Source organism: Nematostella vectensis, chromosome 13, assembly GCF_932526225.1.
Source record: "Nematostella vectensis chromosome 13, jaNemVect1.1, whole genome shotgun sequence".
Lineage (NCBI taxonomy): Eukaryota > Metazoa > Cnidaria > Anthozoa > Actiniaria > Edwardsiidae > Nematostella > Nematostella vectensis.
The window spans coordinates 9,443,809-9,468,001 of NC_064046.1; the positions used below are offsets into that span (position 1 = coordinate 9,443,809).

Genomic DNA, 24,193 nt, shown 5'->3' on the forward strand with positions numbered 1-24,193 from the left:
AAAAAAAACCGACAGCCGAAGAAAATAAATTCAAGTGGTTTGCAGTAAATATTATCTAGTCTGATTTGGAAGAAGCTTATAAGTAAACACAATTAGAATAAGAAATAGCGAAGGACTAATGAAATGCTTGACAAAGTAGTCTACTAAATGAATCGATTGGGTCTATAAATGAATTGAAAATTGCTTGTATTAGCCCGGACCAGCTGGACTTTTGAAACTAAGGGTCGACAAATACAAAAATATTTTTTAAAAATCCTGCAATACTAAAGAAATAAACATTTCAATGTTTTTATAGAATGAAATCAATCCACTATTTAACTTTTCCTGAAAGTTAAAGGCTTTCGATTGACTTTTTGTTTCAAAATATAGAGAGTAAATAGAAAATCGATTGCTTTAATAAATATCAGAAAGGGAAATTGTTCATAAGAAAGCAGTCTACGTGCATAGTGTTTGAAGAATATTTTCATATAGTTTGCTCATATGTCCCAGCTGATGGTCTGCGCTATCATCCCTTAAACCCCTTCCTCGAAACCACTCATTATTTTTTATCTCAAAAGCAACACTAACCTGAAAAATAAATTGTGCTTAATCAGTCTTAATCACAATCCTGATAAATATACCCATCGCTACTTCAAATATATCTGATACAAAAAAGAACGTCTAGAAAACACTTTTTATCGACATTTTCAAGGCAAATATCCAAAAGATGTGAGCAAAACTTTTCTCGCTTTTTCGTTGTAAGTGGCACTCCCAATTAAGATAATAACAGTAAGCAAAGGTTTTTATGGTCATATATTTCGCTGATCACTACGAAACCTGCGTTTCTGAGTACCTCTTTCTAACACAGAATCTATGAATAGCACTCAGGATTTAAAGGAGAGAAGTATTTGTTTTATCTGCACCTTTATGAGAAATGGGAAATCGCCGATAAATTAGATTAAGCCATTTACCATCTCTCACCGTCCTTCGTGTCCTTGACACTCAGACGCAAGTCAAAATACATTTATTTCTTATGAATTATTTATCTAAGATAAATAAGATATCACAAAAGAGAGCTAAACGTCGAACTTAGAATTTCTATCAGAAATACTTAATGATATAAATAAGGCCTTGACCTTTTTGCTAAATTGCAAAATTGCTCGATTTTCGTCGTGATCTCGTTTATATTTGTTTAGAGCACTACTGGATTTGAAAAGCTTAACCGGTATTAGCAGGATACCCAGTTTTTACTGTAAAAGCCACAATTACAGAGTATACCACTATTACTTAAGTAAACAAAAGCCATAAATTCTACGAAAGATGTTCAGCATTAAAATAGGCTTCTCTTTACAAGCGATTTCTATAGATCTCTAAAAGTTTGATACCTTCAAATAACAAAATCCAGAGGAAACAAATTATGTATAACGTTCATAATGACTTTTTAAAATCTTTTGTTAACGATATTAGAACCCATCTGTGAAATAGAAGAACACTTCGCCACGTAGATGAAAGTAAATGTAGTACGGTAATTATATCATACGGTGATTCTTTTTTTCATTTAAAAGGCTTTTTTGAGTTTGGTATTTCTCGCAGATTTTCCTTTTTTTCTTTTTTCAGAAAAGTTCATTGAAACCTTTGTTTAAATTTTATATTGCAGAGAGCGGAGACGTTATGACAGTTTTATTGACTTTGTGATATACAGTTTATGCCGGCTTCCGATATGAAATACGAGTTTAGCAATAAAAGCAATGTCTAACAAAAAAAAATGAAAATGTCTCGTTTCTTTCATACGTTAAATTCAATTTAATTGGACCCAATAAAACTAATAAACAACGTCTAAGTATACAACAATTATAATTGGAGAATAAAAAAATCAACGAAAACTGAATGGACGGGAATTGTATCGAAAGTAAATAAGCAAATAACGGAGTGTTATTGTAATACACGGAATGTTGATAAAATCACAATCTGTCCTAAACAATAGAACGTCTTAATTTCAGTTTAATTATTTAATATTATTATTTTGACATTTTTTAAATATTTTTTTTTCTTAAATGAATATGAGGTATACCGACACCGGTAGAAGGTGTCTTTGAATTCATAAGAACGCATGATCGGCCAAGTCCTAATTTCCTGACACTTCCTCTCATTTGTAAAGTTACGTATCTCTGCAATCAGGCGCGTCACACATATGTGGCAATGGGCAATACTCATCTGCTACATTTAATCATTGACATCAAGTAAAGTCAACCACACGTGGGCTTTTCCAGTCAAACCTCCAGTATCTTTTGCCGTGATCTCAAGATGGTGGATGGGTGTGGTCTCCCTATCAAGCGGTAACCGAGTGCGCACGATACCCAAACTAGAATTATCCGGATTCGGGACGACTTTAAACAGGTCATCGGGGTTACCTCCCGTAATATCAAAGACAAACTTGGCGTTATCGCCACTATCATAGTCCACAGCGGTTACCACGACAACCGGTGATCCCACTGCAAGATCCTCCGCTACAGTCTTGTTATACTGGTTTGGAATGAATATGGGTGCGTTATCGTTTGCATCTGTGATTGTTATGAGTACATAAGCAGGGCTGTTGTCACTTAGAACAGGCATACCACGATCAGACACTGTCACCGTTAAGTTATAAGACTTCCTTAGTGTGTAGTTCAATATGCCGAATACGTGGACTGTACCCTTGCTTGGGTTCACGTAGAAAGCAGCGGGTTCGTTTCCATGTGTTACGACGAATTCTAACTCGGCATTAGGGCCAGTATCGGTGTCAGTCGCGGAAACTGAAGTCACTACGTACCCTGGTCTTACATCCTCTGACACAGTACCCCTGAAGCTTCTTTTAGTGAAAACAGGGGCATGATCGTTCGCATCGGTCACGTAAATAGTAGCGACTTTTGTCGTGCTAAGTTTGTTTGCGCCTTGGTCTGTCGCCAGGACCGTGATAGTGAACGAATTGGGAGACGTCTCTCGGTCTAGTATCTCCTCTGTGGTCACAAGCGCAGTATTGGCGTCGATCTTGAATTTCCCTCCTGCGTTATCCGTCAAAGTGTACCTAATCTCGGCGTTGCCTCCCAGATACGGATCATCGTCATCATGGGCTTGCACGTACATGACGCTTGTACCTGCTGCTTTATTCTCCTCCACGTATCCCACATATAATGAATTTGGAAATCGTGGCTGGTTATCGTTAATATCAGTTAAGTTGATCTCAATGTAGGCAGAACCCGTGTGAACGCCATCTTTAGCGAGCACGTTGAAAGAGAATATGGGTGTAGCCTCTCTGTCTAATGGCTGGGAACCCGTCGATATAATCCCCACAAACTTGCCACCTTCTTGGCGTGCGGCGATGGTGAAGTAGCTGGAGCTGCCCTCTAGAGTGTATTGGATGTTAGGGCTGTCTGTGTCGACTGCATACACCTTGAGTACTTCGACACCCGATCCAGTCATCTCGGACACGCGTCCGGTATATATTGGGGATAGGAGGGTAGGCGTGGTTAGAGTCATGAACATAGGGACAATGTCGTTCGCGTCAGTGATCTGTTAAGGTAAAAATGGAAAACAAATTGAGAGATCGTTTTGACATTATCGGTGGCTATTCTAAGCAAAGAGAAGAAGCCATTAGACAACCAAAGTGAGGAGGTGGTCAATAACAAAAAAAAAATATGGACAAAAAATATGGGCACAATAAGGTATTTAGAAAAATAGGCTGTAAAAAATGCATTGTCTAATATCACTATTTGACCCGATGAGGATAAAGCCTAGTTTTCATATAGTCGTAACAGTCGTAAGGGTCGTAAAATTCGTCTGCAAAAAAAAATAATAATTACCGATCACCATCGAAAGATTACCTATAGTTCATAGCGAGTCGGGTGTTCGCCTCGAGGAGCAAACACTCCTTACGACTATATGGAAACCAGGCTTAAGGGCACCCATACATAAGAAAAAGGAGAGTATTTAAACTTATCTAGCACAAGGATGTTCTATATAATAAATTCACAACATCTCACCGTTATAAGAACGCGAGTTGTGGCACTAAACCGTCCATCAGTAGCCGTCACATCAATTGTGTAACTGCTCTTGGTTTCAAAATCCAATCTTGCGTCAACCTGCACCTCACCATACGTCCGTCCAGACTTGCTTATAGTCTGCACCGCGAACCAAAACCTGCCGTCGCCTCCCGAGATGAAATACTCGAGTTTGGCATTATCTCCGATGTCTTGGTCAGTAGCTACCACTTCAAGTATCGATGTCCCGATGGTTGCACTTTCGGACACACTTGTCTGGAACTCGGCCTGATCAAATTTCGGTGGGCTATCGTTCTCGTACACAACTAGTACCTTCACGGCGACTTCCTCAGACAGCGCGCCAGGGTTGTTACCTTTGTCCCTTGCTATGACAATAACGCTAAATAAACTCTGGCCTTCCCTGTCAAATGACTTCTTCGTGGTTAAAGTCCCAGAGTTCACATCAATCGCGAAATGCTCATCGCTGCCAGCTTTCAGGAAATACGTGACAACTCCAGCGTCGCCTGTGTCACGATCGGTCGCCTTGATGGTAATAACAGTGGTTCCGATTGGCGCGTTCTCACGTACTCTGGCGTCATAATTTCCAAGATCAAATGTAGGCTTATCGTCATTCACATCCTCCAAGGTTATCGCAACACTGCACGTGGAGTACAAGTTAGTATTTTCCTCCTGCGCGCGCACCTGAAGCTTAAAAGTTTTATCTCCCGGGGAAAGCTGCTCATAGTCAAGCTGGGAAGCTGTCTTGATTTGCCCATTAGTTTCCACACTGAATTTCTCATCAATATCCGCGTTAGCTTTCACAGGACTGTACACAATAGACTTCCCACCCGGCGCCTGTGCGGAAACCTTGAGGACATCAGAGTTTACACTTAGCGACTCTAAGATCCTGGCAGTGAAAAGATTTTTATCGCACACGGGAGGTGCTAAGTCCGTTATGTAGATCGTGACTTCGGTTTCGCGGTCGCGGTTATTTGCGTCGCCTCCTTGAATTGCCTCAGTGTTCGACGCGACAACAGTCATTTTTTCGTTCACGTCTTTTGTCCCCGTGAGTGCGACCTTGGTCCTAATATCACCACTTGTGGAGTCAATCTCAAACTTATCATTAGGGGACTTAAAGGCGTAAGTAATTTTCGCGTTATCTCCGGCGTCAGGGTCAGTCGCCGATACGGTCAGCACGCTTGTCCCTATAGGCTTTGTGTTCTGAATACTACCCAAGTAAGCCCTGGTAATGAACGATGGGTAGTTATCATTGACATCCTGAACTTCTACCTCGAGGAAACAGTATGACATGAGCCTTTCTGCTGGATCCTTGCCGTGGCCACCATCCTCTGCTGTTATGATGACTGTGTAGGTCGCCTTAGTCTCCCGGTCCAAGCTACTCGTTGTTATCACTTCCCCAGTTTTGTTATTTATAGTGAAGAAGTCCTGACCTCCCACAGGTACAATCTTATATTCGACCTCTCCATTCCGTCCCTGATCCCTGTCTGTTGCTGTGACGGTGGCGATGAGCTGTCCTTTGAGAAGGTTTTCCTGAATAGTGGCTTTACCGCATTTTGTAAACTCGGGGCGGTACATGTTCTTGTATTCCACGTTGACGCGAACGCGCGCATCGTTTGACTTGGTGGAGTCCGTCGCACGAATCTCCATCGAGTATTCAGACTTTGCACCCGTCGATAGATCCTTAGCGACTGTAAGAACGCCTGTCTCGGTATTGACATTAAACTCTGTTCCAGAGACGACGCTATATCTGACCTTTTCTATATCATCCTGATCCTGATCCCGAGCGATTACTGCGCCTATCATACTTCCCGTCGAGGCATCCGCAGTCATACGGAATAAATAATCATTTCTCTTAAACACGGGCGCGTTATCATTTGTGTCTTCCAGCGTTACGACGACAAAAGTAACAGCCGTAAAGACTTTCTCGCCCTGGTCAGACGCCATGACTTTAAGAACCTGAACTTTACTTGTCTCGTAGTCCAAGGTCCGCGCAACCACAATAGCCCCAGTCTGATCAATGTCAAAACTGGTACCTGCCTCTACGGAGTATTTCAGCTGTCCGACCGGACACGTACAGTCGGAAGGACAATCGCAGTCGCGTGCCGTTACAGTCATGATGACGTCACCAACACCACGTGACTCAGGGACTTTCAGTCGATAGACAGGATCATCAAAGTATGGATGGAAGTCGTTGGCGTTTATTACTGTAATCGTGACGTCAACTTCTGAGGATAGTCCTTTCGGAATCTGCTCCTTTGCCTCGACCTTCAGGTTAAATACAGACTGGTCTCGCTCAAAGTCAAGCAAGGAGTTGAGTATAATATCACCATTATCTTTAGCCAGAAATTTATTCCCAGTGTTGCCTTCGATGATCGTATAACTGAGTCTCGCGCCAGACACGCTGACTGCCGTCACATCGCCAATCTTGGTCATCGTGGGCGCACGCTCAGAGACCGTAAACGTGTAGCTAGATTCATTGAACACCGGCGGAGACTGAACAGTCTCTATATCCACAGTGGCTTTGGTTCCGTTGACAGATGGTTTCCCATAGTCGAATGGGATGATATCCAGACCGTAACGCGAAGTCTGGAGTCTGGGTTGTCCGACCTCGATTTGACGAGTCAACGGGTTAATCACGAAAGGTGTTGGTATATTTTCGAGTTGGAACCCGATCAATCCATTGGAACCCGAGTCCAGATCACGCGCTTGGAGCTGGAACGCGGTAGCACCGGCGCGCGAGTTACTGTTAACTCGACCAAGCGTAGAAATCATGGTGAAGACCGGCGCGTTGTCATTCACATCCAAGACAGTGATCTCGACGTCGATATAATTCTCCAGAGGTCCTGACGCCTGTTTCTCACGAACAGTGATCAACGTAAACGCAATTTCCTCGTAGTCAAGAGGCCGATTAAGTGTCACATTACCGTCATTATCAATAGTGAAATTCGTCTTCTCTGGATACACGATGGAAAATTCGCCAGTTGGGAAGTACCTAGGCACCCGGGTGATAACAGTCCCCGCACGGGTGGTCTCGGGGACTGTTACTCTTACTGGCTGCTGTTTGGGTCGATATTTAACGAAGACGAGGAGAACGTTGGCTGTATGCACTTTTTGTGGTAGTCCGCCATCCCGCGCCTCGATGGTAAACCTAAAAGGCGATGCTATACCTTTAAGGTCGTTTTTACAAATCAGCTGACCCCGCTCGTCGATGGTGAAGTAATTCTCCGCCTCTATGGAAATCTTATAGTAGACTCTATCGCCAATGTCCTTATCCACAGCTGTCAATCTTGTTGCTATGAAACCAGGCGCGAATGGGCCGGCGACCTTCCTATCAATCTGCCCATTTGTCTCCCCAGGGAACATGGGCTCATTGTCATTAATGTTCACCACATTGATAATCACTTGTACACTCGCGCTGCGGTCCCGTGTGTCTCGCGCGATGATATTCATAATGTAACCCGTCGCTTCCTCGTAATCCAGCTCACGGGTTGTTAATATAACTCCTGAAGAAGGGTTGATCGCGAACATGTCATTGGTATTACCGGAGAGAATCTCGTACTTCAGGGCCTCGGAAGTTGCGGCCTTAGCCACGGCGACTCGTTGATTGGCGGCGATACCTTCTGTAGCGTTGACTATAACAGGGTCGAGCACGAACTTGGGTGGGCCGTCGGGAAGAAAGACGTTGACTTGGACGTTGACAGAACCTTTTCGTTCTGGGTCCCCGCTATCCGCGGCCTCTAGCGTGAGAAGGAACGACGAAGCAGCGACTAAAATAAAGATTAAAAGGAACAGTTTGTAATGGAACTGCACATTATACTCGATAATGCTAGTAAAAGGGTTTTTATGCTCTAAAAATTTTCTACAATTTTAGTAAGGATAGGTTGAGAATTTGTAGCTTGTGAAAATATGATCTGTCTGATACATCTCAGCCCCCGGCGACCGAACCAGGCCGCGAAAACGTTGCTCTTTATCGGGGTTCAGACGTTTGTTCTGTTAACTAGAAACTAAGAGTCTTACTAGAGTCTAAGTCCAGTTTTCTTTTAATTTTTGTTAGTAATTGCCTTGCTACTGCCTTAGTTCGCATTGAGCACAAGCGCATTCATGGTTGTCCTAGACTTTCACATCATCCTTCTTTAAGGTGTTACGAGAGGTACCAAATACTATGATCTTGGATGGCACTGCTTTACTTGAGATGAAGGGTATTGATTGAAGTGAACTGAGTTACACAGAGCGTGCAGGCTCGGCTCGGGGTGGTTCTCACGGTTTTCACGGAATTATGTCCTGTTACTAAGGGTGTGTTTGGATTATTATTGGTGGTAATTCCTCTGAGTTGAGCCTTTCACAAATATTGATAAATATGATGGTGGAGTTTCCTACAAAAACATCTTTGTAGACGAGACTACAATAGTAACTCTATGTTTCCGCTAGGGACTACGAATAACTAAAACCAGCTTCGTAACACAAAGTTGTCCCCATAGTCGATGCCCCGTTATCTCGATAGCAGGTATTTTAAGAAGAAAGGGACCTCTCTCGATCCTCGCATCGAACACCTGGGTATACCGATGATCTCTGAATCAAGGTATCTGACGTCTCCGTCAACGTTGCCTAGTCGTTACTTAAGGTATTAAAAGATCAGTTTTACTAACAATCCGATGTACCGCTAGCTAAATCATACGCGTCTACATACACTGTTGATAGAGAATGAAAAAGCTCTATGAGCGAAATCGTGAATACCTATAGAGCAAGAAAGGGCTCTGTGAGCCATATCGTGAATTCCTAAAACCCAATAAAAAGTTCTGTTAGCCGATATTTTAATGTCGAGAGATGGGTTACCTGTGGTGAGAGACTTGGCAACTCGGATGAGCCCATTGTCCGTGAGGACCTGGAAAGCGCCCTCTTGATTTCCCGCCACGATCGAGTAACGAATTCGTCCGTTATTTGCTGTGTCCAGGTCAGTAGATGTGACTTGCACAACGTGCTCGAGGACAGGAGCGTCCAGTGAGAGCTTAGCGTGGTACGAAGCCGCCGAGAACTTAGGATCGTTGTCATTGATGTCCCTTAGGTAGATGCGGACCTCGGCGATTGCTAGAAAACAATGTAGCAATGTTATTTTTTGTAAAGACAAACTATCGGGAGGGCAGACATTGGAATGCGAGCCGCTTCCGGGTGTCGGAAATCCGCAAGTGACCAGATTAGCGTTAATGCTGAAACGTGTTTGATTCACGGTCGAGACGTGTTTTTATTTATCGTTTTTTTTTCTGAATTTGACTTGTTGAACGTATGTGAGCTTACTATAGAAGCTTGTGTTCCTCAGTCCCAAAATGGACATTCATAATATTTATTAGGATTTTAAATGTGAAGCGCTTTTAGAACATGGCAATATAAATACTATTTTATTTTAATTCATTACTTTTTGGACACCAAATCAATATCTATCTTTCGGCATGACTCAGTCAAAGGCTAAGTAATTGTTTGGGAAAAATATGCTGAGCTCTCATTATTTCGCTTCTTCCTCAATCAATAAGTAAGGAGTTTCGCTTTTATAGCAGAACCACCTTTTAGTAGGTACCCATTACCGTACGATACAACCTCCAAAAGAACACCAACATTTATCATTTACAACCGCAAGAAAAAAAAGTTAACCCAATATATCCCTAAGTATTACGTACCACTAAGCTTATTAGCACCGTTATCCTCCGCTCTAACAAAGAGCACATGCATACTGATATCCTCATAGTCCAGACTTTTCCCGGAGGCCAGAGAGATGATTCCTGTTGTCTGGTCGAGGTCAAACTTGTCCATGCTCTGGATATCAGAGGCGTAGAGGAACCTGTAGGAGATCTGACCGTGTGAGCCGCTATCACGATCCGTCGCCGCTACTTTCCCGATAGACGTGCCTGAACCTGTAAAACAGAGAAGAACCTGGATAAAGCGAGCTTATCCCTACAAATGGGCGTGTAGCGGAACCGGTTGGTAAGAGAAAGAGGGTGAGGAACCTGAGAGAAGCGAATCTATCTGCTCTGAATGGCGTGTGCCGGAACGAGAAGAGAAAGAGGTTAAAAAGGAAGCCTAAAACGAGCTTTTTTTACTAATAGACATGACACGTCTGTGAAATAACAAAACAGCAATGGCTTCACATACGAATAGGGGACTTGCGCTAAGAGATCACGTGACCTTTTTGGTGTCAAATTCAAGCCAAAATAAGCACAGCGCCTGTTACGCCAGAGAATGTGGTGAACATTAATAAAATATTTGAAAAAAAAAATTCTGGATGTCCCCTTCTGATCACAACAAACATGATACTTACTAATATCCTCATTAGCGAAAAACTCGTAAACCGACTTCGTGAAGGTCGGGGAGTCGTCGTTGATGTCCGTTAAAGACACGACAACCTCTGTGAAGTCTTCGTTATTCCCGAGCGCCACACGAACGCGTAACGTGTAACTAGGCAACACCTCCCTGTCGAGTGGCTGTGCAACCGTGATCTGACCAGAGCTGTCAATACAGAATGCGTCGCCTAGGTTACCAGAAACAAACGAGTACTGTAGTAGGGCGTTTGAGTCCCCGTATGTTGCCTTCACACTGATAACCTGCGAGACAAAAAGCGTTATTATTTGTATCAATATTATTTGCGACAATATGTGTCAATAATGCCATTAGGGGGAGTGTCACGCGCTCAAGGGGCCAAAGCCGAAGACAACGCTTAAACAGCCTCTGCCAGCTGCCATTTTGTCATTCTAGCAAAGTACCAAGTGTGAAAAAGCATCCATTTCCATCGGCTGTTTTGACCTGACACGGATTCTAAGAACTAATTTGAGCAAAGAAAAGCCTGCACCATTTAGCTATCGCGCCTATCATTAAAACATCACCTCTTTCACGCACTTTATTACTATGCTAAACAAATATCCCACACCCAACAAATGGGATTGATTTTATGAATGTCCGGTTCCGTCACCTGTTGTCCGACTTTCGTGTTCTCTTGCACGTCCACAGTGTATTTGGCCTGTCCAAAAACCGGTGGAGTCTTGATGTTTAGCACTTTGACGATGACTGTGATTTCGCTGTACTGAGGTGGGGAACCTTTATCTGTAGCGCGCACAGTGATTTGATAGTCGATAACAGTTCTAGAAAATATATTTAGATCATTTAGCAAAATATTCACCCATACGGGGTTCAATTTCGTTGAGTTCCACTTTAAAAAAAGGGGAAACATTTATCAACACTTAATCAATAAGCCATCGGGGGAGTTCGGAAAAGGGGTACGGCAGTTCGAGATTTGGGATTTAGGAGTCAAGTCAATTTCGGGGGTCGGCACTCGGAAGTCCGTTGTGAACTTGGAGGTCGAGAGTTCTGGAATCGGCACTTGGAAGTCGAGAGATCGGGAATCGGCACTTGGAAGCCGAGTGTTCGGGAAACTGGGTAGGCAGGGATTTGTTTGAAAGTTTGGGGCTCGGCACTAATTTCAAAGAATAACAAAAAAAAGTCTGTATTTCGTCACTTACGAGAGCTTGGTTGTTGTCTTGAGTACGTTGGAAGGCGTGTCTATGGTGATGGGAGCGTTGGACGGCACTGTGCCCTGGATACTCATGGTCACCTGGGCGTTGGCTCCTTCATCTGAGTCCACTGCTCGTAGCTAGGAAACGAGGAAAGAGATGAGCACAAGAACAAAAACTAGAAATACGCCACGGAAAGAGAGAGAAGGGCAACATAATTACATGAAAAAATAGGTAGGACAGGAAACATAGTTGGAGGAAAAGACGGACGAAGGAAAAAACGAACTAACGGGCAGACACAGACGGAGAGATATAGACAGACACAGACGAAAAGACAAACAGACCGACAGGAACCCAGACACATAGACGGACAGAGACACAGACGGACAGATACATGGCAGGACAGACTCATGGACGGACAGACACACAGACGGATAGACACACAGACGAAGAGATATAGATAGACAGACACAGACAAACAGACACGACAGACACATTGACGGACAGAGACACAGACACATAGACGGACAGATATAGATAGACAGACAAGACAAACAGACACGTAGATGGACAGACACACAGACGGACAAATACATAGACGGACAGAAACAGACAAACAGACACATAGACGGACAGACAAATAGACGGACAGACACATAGACGGAAAGACACATAGAAGGACAGAGACAGACGGGCAGACACAAAGAAGGACTTACTGTTGCGATGATCGTGTTGGCAGGTGCATAGTTGTCCACCACGAACTGCTTGTTAACGCGATCAAATGTGAACAATGGTGTGTTGTCGTTGACATCAGTGACAGTCACCAAGCACTCCACATCCGTGGCAAGTGTGAGCGAACCCCCGGTATATGTGCCGCGAACATACAGCTTGTAAGACTTGGTCCTCTCACGATCTAACTGTCTGAGTAGCAGCACTCGCCCGCTAGAGTCGATACTGAACATGGTGTTACCATTCTCGATTTGCCCTCCTACTAGGCTGTATGCGATGCCAGACGAAGAGCCAGATTTGGTGGCAGTTGCCCGGAAGACCTCAATATTCAATGGGGAGTTCTCGGCAATGGAAGCGGAGTAGGGATTCTGGCTAAACCGGACGGGCGTGTCACTGCTGGGTTAGACCGAGATAAACACGTCTACGGTCGCCTCAAGCGCTGGGGAACCTGATTTAAGACAAAAATACAGTCAAGGGTCCAAGGATGGATCACTGGGGACCTGGAGTGACACAAGAATTTAATCAAAGGCCCAAGGATGGAGCTTTGGGGGGCCTGCAGTGAGACAAGAATTTAATCAAAGGCCCAAGGATGGATCACTGGGAACCTGGAGTGACACAAGAATTTGTTAAGGTCCAAGAATAGAGCTCTTGGGGGCCTGGAGTGAGACAAGAATTTAGTCAAAGGCCCAAGGATGGAGCTCTGGGTGGCCTGGAGTGAGACAAGAATTTAGTCAAAGGTCCAAAAGTTTGGAGCTCTGGAGAACCTGAAGTAAAACAAGAAATCAATAAAGGGCCCAAGGATGGAGACGCTTTTTCTCACAAAATGAGGGCACATAGGTCTAAGTATAAATTGGTCATAGATAGGCTCAAGTACCTATCTTCTACTTTTTTACTAAAATGAATAGAGGTACACTTAGATGATACTCACCTCCGTCCTTCGCTTTGGCCTGCAGCTTGTATAAAGTGTTAGCGGTAAGGATATTCGTGCTTTCTATCATCCCCGAGTCGTCGACGCGGAAACGATCATACCTGAAATAGAACGAAAACGCTCGTCTTTACACGTGATGGGCTTGTATTATGAAAATTATCAGTTAAATGTTGATGTTATCAATTGCGCATCTAGTTTGTGAAGGACTTCCCCCGTGGACCACACTATCAAACTATCACTTTTATATCAGGCAGGATGATCAAAAAGGACTTTTAAAAATGCTACAACTAGTTTTCGTTTCATATCAAAAGAGTTCTGGATTAACCATGGCCTACGTTCAACTCATAGCCTCTTTAAAGAAGGCCAATCACGCAGCCATTTTACGCTCCCGCACCATACCGAATGACTCAAGGAACCATTCCATCGGCTAATTCAAGCAAGAAACAAAGAAACTTTCAATCAAATATCATTAATAAAGTATCCGACTTTAATCGTGGATGGTTTTCTTGCAAATTGACCGATGTACTTTCAATTGTAAACAATAACAGAAGACTGGTTTATCGACAATCTTCAAGGGTGAATGCAATAAAATCTTATCCTGTAATTCATCTAAATTTTCTAAAACGCAAAGGACTACGACGTCCTAGATAGCAGAGTTCTTTTAGGCTAATGTTTAGCCCGAACCGTCCACGTTGTCCGGTTTAGCGAGGTACTCACCCTGAGGTCTCGCCTGCTGATACTGTTGGGTCGATCAGCTGATAAGTCACCTCTCCAAGGGAGCCCATGTCCTTGTCAATGATTGACAGCTGCATGACGCTGGTGTCGGTGGGTAGAGTGTCCGGTTTAGACGCCCAGAAAGACGTGCGGGAGAACACGGGCGTGTAGGTGTTGGTATCGGTTACGGTAACCTCGACTTTGGTGGTTGCAAACATCCCAGGAAAGTTTTTATCCGTTACCTGAAAATATAGCATACAATCGACTCTGAAATGAATAGAAATTACGCATTATTAAAGCAAACTGTAAGACAGTGCGAGAAAATGTGATAATTTGATCGATCTAAGGGTGTCTGCGGTTACCTCGATGTTTTCTTATGAAACAACCTCTGTAAACGCGAGCGTTTCGAGCTATGCAATCTATCGCATTTTCGCGCGCTTTTACAAAGCTTTACTAGCCAATCAGGGTGGCTTTAGTTTGATTTATGTCAACGAAATATGTGATTCTAGCATGCTTATTGGTCATGGAAGCGCTAGCCAATCAGGGTGGCTTTAGTTTGATTTATATCAATCAAATATGTGAACCTTGCATGCTTATTGGTCATGGAGGCGCTAGCCAATCAGGGTGGCTTTAGTTTGATTTATGTCAATCAAATATGTGATTCTAGTATGCTTATTTGTCATGGAAGCGCTAGCCAATCAAGGTGGCTTTAGTTGATTTATGTCAATCAAATATGTGATTCTAGTATGCTTATTTGTCATGGAAGCGCTAGCCAATCAAGGTGGCTTTAGTTTATGTCAATCAAATATGTGATTCTTGCATGCTTATTGGTCATGGAAGCGCGCGGCGCGTTGAATAAAAAGCACATGAAAGGCTGATTTAAACAGCAAGGTCTAGTCGTATGCGACCTGCCTACCACATGTCTTAGCCCTTAATTACACACGACTTTCGTAGTCGAGCATCAAAGCAGAATCGTAGACTGATTTTCACTCTACGACGCGAAATGTAGAGGTGTCGCAGGCACGTCGCATACGACTAAAACGTGCTGTGTAAATCGGCCTAAAGTTTAATATAAAACACTTGTAAGTTTTCTCGGTGTTTGTGTATTCACGAAATACAAATAAAACTAAATAAAGTGCGGGGAAGACGCTGTCGATGTACCTTCATATCAAACGTGAACTTGGACGCGACGAAGGTATCCAAAGTCTTTTCGATGACAAACTTGCACTCGCCGCCATCTTGCACCACCGACAGGTAATCCAAGGGGATTCGTGACGTCATTTCCTCCATCGAGCACTCCAACTGGGTACTTAGAGTGTCCTCGTCCACGAAACGAATACCACGTGACAGGGTCGAACGCACGCTAGCGCCCTCAGGGACCGAGACCTTGTACTCTGATTGGCTGAACTGCGGGGGGTCTTTCTCGTCCTTGATCGTGATGGCGACATCAGATGATGACGTCATGATGTTTGGGGCGATACCGCTCTGTGCAGAGATTTGTATGCGGTACTTGTCAGCGGTTTCATAGTCGAAGGACTGGAGGGAAGAAAAACGCCCTGTTGACACAAAAAACTTTTGCTCACGCCACCAGTGCCGTACATTACTATTTTTGGTTATATCGATTTACCTACTTATTATGCAAATATTCAAAATGGCCGCGCGGAGTTTGAAACTTGAATTTGTTTTGTTAGCGAGACGTCGCATCGCAAAAATCGACCAAAACAGCAAAATATCCTGCTCTATACCAAGTTTGATATTTGATTGATGAGTTCCTGTGCTCGAAAGTAAAATATCGTTTGGGAAACCTTTTCAAATTGAGCGCTTTTATTGGAGACTGCCGTAAAATCGAACTCTCTTCGTAATGTTTACGTTTAGAAAAAGAGAAATATGAGTGTGATGGACCAAATTCTACGGCTTAGGACCTTAACAGGACTAAACTAGGATAAATGAGGATCATAGTATACTAAAACAATTTTCACCACAAGCCGAAACGAGTGCCCACAGGGTATGGTGAAAGTTGAGAAGAGCGGAGGTTGAATTGTGAGGACGAAAGTGCGAGTCAAGGCCCAACGTCAGGGAAAAATCGCCGAAGAATAGGTATGAAAATTTGTGTCAACATTTAGCCGAAAAGCATTTTACCCTACCCTTGTCTCTCGGGGGTTCGCTTCTTATCATTCTTTAGCTAAATGTCTTGCCCTGCGACCACCACAACAACATGGTGGGGGGGGGGGGGCACTCTAGCTGTGAACATGACTGTTGGTTCCGACAGATACGAACATTTTATGCCCCCAAAAGAATGGAACCGCGCCACCCCTAAGAATATACCTGCATCTGAACTCTATACCCAAAACTCCACCAAGAATAAATAGCCCCCCCCCCTTCCCCCAAAAAAAGTAACCCAAATCTGAGTTCTATTCGTAAATCATACAAAAGCTTGAAACTTGCCAGTCCCATAAAAAAGTTTTAGAAGGAAAATTTGCTTATCAAATTTTATTTATTTTTATTCCCTTTTATAAAAAAAAATTCTATCCTCCTAACCTCCAAGGCCCTAGTCATAAAACCCGGTACAATTTTACTTCCTTGTCTTCGCACCTTGTGTGAGCACACCACATGTGACATGCCCTCAGTCATCACAACCTCACTCCCCTTACCATGCATTTCTCAACCTTTCATTTTACACTCTATGCCTTTTCCTATTTGTCTGCACACACCATAAAATAACCCTCATTGAGTAAGCGCATTACATAGCCACTCAAACCAGTGCCCCCTCTAAAATCTAATGCTAGAGGGGCATAATATGTTAAAATAAGCATTTGTGATAAGAACTTTTTGATGAATTAGCCCCCCCCCTACTCATCCTCAAAAATACCCAAACCTGAGTTCTATACATAAAACATACCAAGCATAGAAACTTACCTCCCAAATAAATAACCAAACCTAAATTCTATAGCCCAAGCAAACAAAATCTTGCTATAAGGGAGCTTCAACTCTCAGATTTGCTTATTAAATAAAATCAATTTTATTCCATTTTTTATAAAAAAAAAAGACAACAAACAAACTCTGTGCAATAGGCACTGAGATAAAAAATGCTCCTGAAGTATCACCAAATATAAATATTTATTTTCCATACAGTATGATATCTATGACTGCACAATCATACTCCTAGAATCTCCAAGGCCTAGTAATCAAACCTGGTACAAGAGGGGTAAAAAGAAGGGCATAATATGCTAAAATAAGCATTTGCGATAAGGACTTTCTGTCAAATTAGCCCCCCCCCAAAAAAAAAAAAATAAATAAAAAAATACCCAAACCTGAGTTCTATACATAAAATATACCAAGTATAGAAACTTACCTCCCAAACAATTACTCAAACCTATATACCCCAAACATATAAATTCTTAATATCACTATAGTTTAAAGGGGAGCTTCAACACTCAGACTTGCCTATCAAATCAAATAAATTTAATACCCTTTTTATAAAAAAAAGACTCTTTGCGCATATAATAGAGACTGGCGAGAAAAAAAAATAAGCCTAAAGTATCACCAAATATGAATAGATATTTTCCATATGATATCTGCTCTAGTGAAGCTTGGAGCCTCTGGTACCCAGGGTATGACTATACTCCCATTCTCCTATTATCTCCAAGCCTAGTAATCAAACATGGTACAAGTTTACTTCATCTTCACAACCTGTGTCAGCACCCCCAATTAGACATACCCTTAGTCACCACCTCTTTGCCCTTACCATGCCTTTTCCTCACCCTAGTTTACACTTTATGCCTTTTTCCATTTGTCTGCACACACAATGAAATACACCCTCAATGGCTCTAACTTGGTGTTAGAACCTGTGTATTAAGCACGATTTGTGTCACAAAACTTCCTTTTTTAAATAAAATAAATCATGATGAAAACAGAGCTGGATACAATGAAGTCCTTTGGGGATGGTTCTGACACTGAGGTATACATACACCCCTCATTGAATAAGCACATTACATAGCCCCTCAAACAAGTGCCCCCTCTAGAATCCATTTATAAAAAAAGCCATAATGTGAGCATTTGTGGTAAGGACTTTTTTTACAACGAGTAATAGCAAAGTAATGCAGCAATGAATAATGACTGCCATCCCTGAGATTTACTGATCATAGCAAATCTATCTATTCCAGGATCAAATATAAACATTTAAACAGTACTTTCATGTAGTGTCTTTAAATTGCATACAATAAACAGTGACTCGCGGCCAATCTGTATACGATATAGCTTCATTTTTTTTAAATGAGACTCGCTGCCATTCTGTATAAGATTCATTTTAGTTTCAATATCCCAGCTAAAATTTTTCTTGGAGTGTCTTCATTCCGAGTGCGAAAGCAAGATAAACCCAGGGAAATTTTGTGCATTTGTATGACTTGATGAAACGTACAACTAGATAATTGGTGATCAATGTTATAGCCTGGTAGCAGTGGCTTACCCTTCCGCGTTCATTACAGTACGATTTGGTGAAGTCGTAAAAATAACCCTGCAAATGAGGTCTGTTGCCGATGAGAAACAACACAAATAGGGTATATATGACGCACTGAGTCGGTGAAATCCCTGCTTAAACAGATAAGAAGAAATCACTGCTAGCAGAGAGTAAAAAAGCGGCGTTCAACATGATTTTCCCGATTCTACGGAACCGCCATTTTGTTTTCCCACTCTGAGTTGAGGCGTGTCCGCGTGAGACTGGGCATAGTAATACTCATCTCTGATTGGTTAATGAGATTGTTTATCAAATATAACCAAAAATGGTAATGTTCCGCACTGGCCACTGTGCATGCTCCTTTTCACAATTTTTCCCATTAAATAAGCGCCCGCCTCAAATAATAAACCCTTACCACCAAAAAAATGAATAAGCCATTAGGAACTAAAACGAGCATTTACGATAAGCACATTTGGTATATAATTTTTAAACGCGGTATTTCATTCAGGATACCTGTGTGAGATCAAAGCGAATACCGTAAAGTATGCTTGTCGCATGCTACAAGCATGGGCTTCCTGTGTTTGGACCAGTTACAGCGCGCGTTAAATGCAGATTCTATATAGCTCAATACAACTTTCTACGTTTTTGTTTTAAATCCAAAGTTGCAAAGTCACCTAAACATAAAATCCTATGCTTTATATATCGAACTGAACCGAACATATCGTAATATCTTCCCCAAATCAGGCGATGGAAACTAACGCTATCCAATGACAAGATGGCGACTGACACTAATAACGTTATCCATTGAAGTTCGGCCTTCTAGCTGAGCATAAAAAGCGCAACATCCATACCGTATGTCTTTTACATGACCATAGCATATGTTTCACGTAATCCTCAAACTGTCACACAGTTGAATTGCTTTGAGTCGTGTTACATAAGCAGCGATTCTGCGTACGTATACATAAATTTCCTTGTAATGAAGTGATTTAAAATTAAATGGTACTTGTAAACCTTTCGAATTAACTGGAAAATGTAATAGAAATCAATTTTTCTATTCTACACTTAGTCTAGCGTGCTCGAAGGTGCATGCCGGAATACTGCCCACTGGGCTGAACAATACAAAACATAGCAGGGCTGATGATTAACCCACATGCGTCATGGGTTTAGCAGGACTACCTTTGTTTTACTAATAGTGGGTACAGAAAAGGAATGTGTTATGCTTGCTTTGTGGACGGAAGTTTTTCTACGCCTTAATTCTGAACTCCAGTGTAAACAAAAATAATTTGAACAAATACAATCACAAATCCAATCATGTTATAATTATAAGTTTGTATGTGAACAGGGAAAAAATAATAGTGTGTAAAATTGGCGAGGACCAAAGCTTGCAAACAACGAGCAATCCACACTTGAATGGGTTCCAAGTGAGTGTAGTTAAGTGGCTTCCACTAAAGTAAAGCAGCGAAATGGCTTCCAGAGATTTTAACAATTGCGCTATTTTTGTGTTCCACATGTACCGAAATGAGTTTAACAATATAACGATTAATTAATTTAATATCTGAAAACGCCGCGAGGGAAAAGATAAAATAAGCATCGGAAATACGATAGTTGCCACAGGAATCGGCATAGCTTTCAAGAATACGTTGAATAGTTTAGGTTGGGTTGCTAAGAAATGTTGATTGATTCAAAATAAGATATATATACCAATCCAAGTGTGCCAAGCAAAGGCTCCAAGATGTCGAATGTAAAACTAAAATCGATTCCCTTCAATTACGATTAACCAAATGGTTAGAAAGGTTTTTCTTACAACCGAAATTCTACCAAGCGTCTTTATCATTCAATTGGTCACGGGTAATTAAATACTTGTGTGGTTTTTGGCTCTATGAATATTCTCGCAAAATTCAAGATTTCTAAAGTGTTAACATAACCGCAATAAAATTACCGGCCATGCGCTACCACGAAATAGACAACGAATGATACAAAGTGTGCATGCAAATTGTTATCCGACATACAAATGGCTTACTACAGCACGTAAATGGCTTCCAAGTACGACCTGGGAGGTCTGTGTGAGCGAGTTTTATCTTGATAAGACCACCAAATAACACGATAACCCGCCGAGATTGCGGGACTAATTACGAGCTAAAAAATAAGCTTTTAATTCTTACCGGATTTAGAGTCGATCCCGAACGGCTCCCCTCTCGATTCGATGCTGTAAATCACAGGCTGGCCTTTCGTGTCTATCGCAGCTACGCACACTAAGTTAGCAATGCTTCCCTGGTTCTCCGGCACAGAGATGGCATATGGGGTGTTTTTAAACACCGGCGGAGACTCGGTTTTGCTTGTAATCTCCACGTTAACTTGCCCGGTAGCTCTCTTAGTGGTGCCATAGTTTGAACTCGTTGCCGTTACAACGAGTTCGTATGTTGAGGGTTCTGTTGTAAGGTCTATTGGTCCAGTCGTGAGAATAAGCCCACTCGTGGGCACTATCTTGAAACTACAAGCGCCTGTGATAGAATAAGACACAGATTCCCCCAGATCATGATCCACTACTTTTACTACAGTCACAAAAGTATTCTCGGGAGATTTCTCCGGGGCTTTAGCGTAATACATAGGTTGAGTAAACTGCGGAAAATGATCATCAACATCTTGAATTTTAACCATCACGTATAAATTTGATGACTTCGGAAAGGTTGCCTTGTCCTCGGCCTTGATAACAAGATCATAAAAGGACATTTTCTCACGATCTAAAGGCGCAGCTACTATCAAATCCCCCGTTGTAGCTTGAACTTGAAACACTCCAAGCCCTGAGCCTTGAATGATGGAGTAAACAACCTGCCCATCGGACCCGTCGTCAGAGTCAGTAGCACTCACTCGTCTGATTGTCCTCCCGACGGCTGTGTCCTCAGATACCGTAAGCTCGAGCTGCTGAGGGTTAAATACGGGCGCGTTATTATTGTCGTCCACATCTAGGACCTCTATCTTAAGGTTAACACTCGCACTGAGGGCTCCACTTAGCCCATTGCGGTCCGTAGCAGTCACAACCAAGTCGATAACATCCTGAGCTGGGTTCGCCTTGTACTCTAGCTGGGTTTGTAGCGTCACCACCCCGCTGGTGTTATCGATAGCAAAGTTGTTGTTCCCGCTAAGAGAGTAGCGTAATTGCCCGTTAGTACTGCCAGCATCTAGGTCGTTGGCTTTCACAACTTGTATGGCTCCGTTTACTGGAAAATCTTCACGAATACTGAGAGTAAAGGACGGACCTTCGGGGAATACGGGAGGGCGGTTTCTATCAGAGGAAGAGGACGGCACTACGACAGGGGGGTAGCCCGAGATGTCGGAGCGAATCGTCACTTGGACGTTTACATTCGCAGCCTTGGGACTCGATCCTCTGTCCCGGGCAGTCACCTCAAGCGTACGCTGCTGGCCACTCTGGAAGTCCAACATGCGAATGGGACGGATCACACCAGTGATAGCGTCAATAGTAAAGTCTTGCGTGTTCCTCAGGTAATAATAAATACCCCCATTCCGACCGATATCAGCGTCCCTCGCGCGGACTCTCAGAATGGAAGTCATAACCGGTGTATCTTCTCCAATCGTCACTGTATACTCGGACTTCTCAAACACCGGAGGGTTGTTATTCGTGTCCTGGATATCAATTTGTATTCTAGTAGTACCGTGGAGTCCCCCACCGTCATTGGCCCGCACTGTTAGTGTTATGCTTGGCCTTGCAGGATCACGAACAATCCTAGTATTCGTAGCCTTCAACACCAGGAACTTCTGCGCGCCCACAGTTTTAGTCTCCGCCACAAAATACCCTCTCTCGTTGCCACTAACGATCTCATATCTATCAATACCACTCCTATCCTTGTCCTCTGCGTGGCATTTTTCCAATCCACCGACAGTTGTTCCTTGTGCAGCCTCCTCGGCAATGTAACCCAAGTAGAGATCGGCTCCAAAAGTCGGCTGGAAATTGTTCGTATCGGTGACAGTAATGCGTAATGTCCAGGCAATCCCTCCTTCGGTCATGCCGCGCTGTCGCCTGAGTACCGTGAGAACGTATAGGTTCTCCTCGCCGTCCGTATAAACCAACGGATTCTTAGTCACTACGACTCCATCTTCGGAGATATCGAATAATCTCAGCGCGCTCTGCGAGGCAGTGTCGAGCGCCCTGAAGAACGAATAGATCTCATTTGAAGGAGGTGAAGGGAACGAGAACACACGAAAGCCCTCAGGTTCATTTTCGGGCACGCTAGCGCTCTCGATCGTCTGTGCATGTCCCGTAATGGTTAGACTAGACAGCAAAGTAAAGAGTACCAGAAACCCTAAGCTAGCAGAACCGTCCAGTCCCATATCAACGAGAATCTAAAGTGGCCAAGGCAAAGGACTGTTTACCGTCGTTACGAACCAAAAACACTCGTTATGCCGAAGAAGCGGTAAAGTAGAATTCACGGTCCGTGGATTCCCTGTGCATTACAAATCGACCAATTAGAGCGCTTATCCAAGGACCTGCCAATCACTCAACCATTGTACTTTTCATCGCTGAAGAATGTCTTAGTCACACTCTAAATATTGTTGTGTAATATTGCCAACAGCCACACCCGCCACAATTGTAAATAAATCTGCTTTGATACCTAGTCCTTTATGGGAGATTGTGGCTCTGACTTAAAAGTCTATAAGCGGTTTCTCCTTTCTATAAGAGACTATAGGTTCATTAAAGATTCTAGCCGTATGAGGCTGAGATCCGTGATAAGTTGCCAGTTTGTTATAAGAATCTTTAGAAGATTCTGTTTAGCCGGGTGGAACCTCATGACAAAATGTTTAGATTCGTTTATTAGATGCCATGTTTGCCTCAAGACGCATTTTGCCTGTCCGTGAGTTCAACACTCGCCGTTATGTATGTTGTGAAATCGCGTAACCGTATCTAGAATAAGTTGCGGATTTCGGCTTAGAAGGTGGCGAGTGAGGAATTTGTTCTCAACGGACGTAGGCCATCTCCCTAGACACAAACCCTTCTTATAGCTAAGAAGGTGGCAAGAGGAGAGAATGCGTGTACTGAAAAGTTTCAGTAAGCTATGGACATCAAAGATATTTAAATCAATGAATCTTTCGCCCTTTTATAGACTTCTGATGAAGTAAATAAAGTGCGTAGTGTCTTTGAGATTACACTTTTGCTTGAGTGTTATATGCCGCAGAAATGGATCTACGGAGGACGATATACGCTAGACGTGGTTTATGAGGTGACAAAAACCTTAGGCGACATATTATATGTCTTTGTGGTGGAATTTGTCGTTCTTTAATGTTTCACGTCTATAGGAGCGTTGCTCGACCTGACATGAAAGCTTTCTTAGTGCATGTAAAGTTTCTTAGAGTTATTTAGGACATATCTGCAGTACAGCTCACTCCTGTTTTAATAGATTTCTTAAAATCAAACAGGAAGATTTGAGGCTGCCGAGAATCGCCACTGTAACTCGTAGAATTCAAAGTGCACTTTGGCTAAATCTGGCTTTTTCTGAGAGGGCTCGCTCATCTCGTCTAAGGTGCCTTCCGATGTCATCGTTTGATGAAAAATCGGCGGGCGTTTATAGCGCTTACAAGACCGGTTTCGGACTCTTAATGAAGAGACCTTCGTCAGTTGTTTTTCGCTAGGTTGCTAATGAGGACTTCGTAAAGTATGCTCGATTAGCGGATTGTCCGTTGTGTAATATTGCCAACAGCCACACCCGCCACAATTGTAAATAAATCTGCTTTGATACCTAGTCCTTTATGAGAGATTGTGGCTCTGACTTAAAAGTCTATAAGCGGTTTCGTCTTTCTATAAGAGACTATAGGTTCATTAAAGATTCTAGCCGTATGAGGCTGAGTT

The 24,193-nt window shown here is 42.8% G+C and overlaps 2 protein-coding genes across 8 annotated transcripts in view; one reads left to right on the top strand and one right to left on the bottom strand.

Moving 5' to 3' along the window:
* LOC5518594 (protocadherin-like protein) overlaps window positions 1-24,193 on the top strand; it is a 99,473-nt gene that overhangs the window by 3,654 nt on the left and 71,626 nt on the right. The gene's annotated exons all lie outside the window — the stretch shown is intronic.
* Window positions 946-22,776, bottom strand: LOC5518544 (protocadherin-like protein). The gene is given in 12 exon segments (XM_001638497.3): window positions 946-3,528; window positions 3,999-7,783; window positions 8,850-9,101; window positions 9,686-9,919; window positions 10,324-10,606; window positions 10,972-11,140; window positions 11,519-11,649; window positions 12,226-12,686; window positions 13,167-13,267; window positions 13,884-14,122; window positions 15,042-15,436; window positions 20,496-22,776. Coding segments are annotated over 12 exon segments (9,561 nt in total). The 5' UTR covers window positions 22,681-22,776; the 3' UTR covers window positions 946-2,202.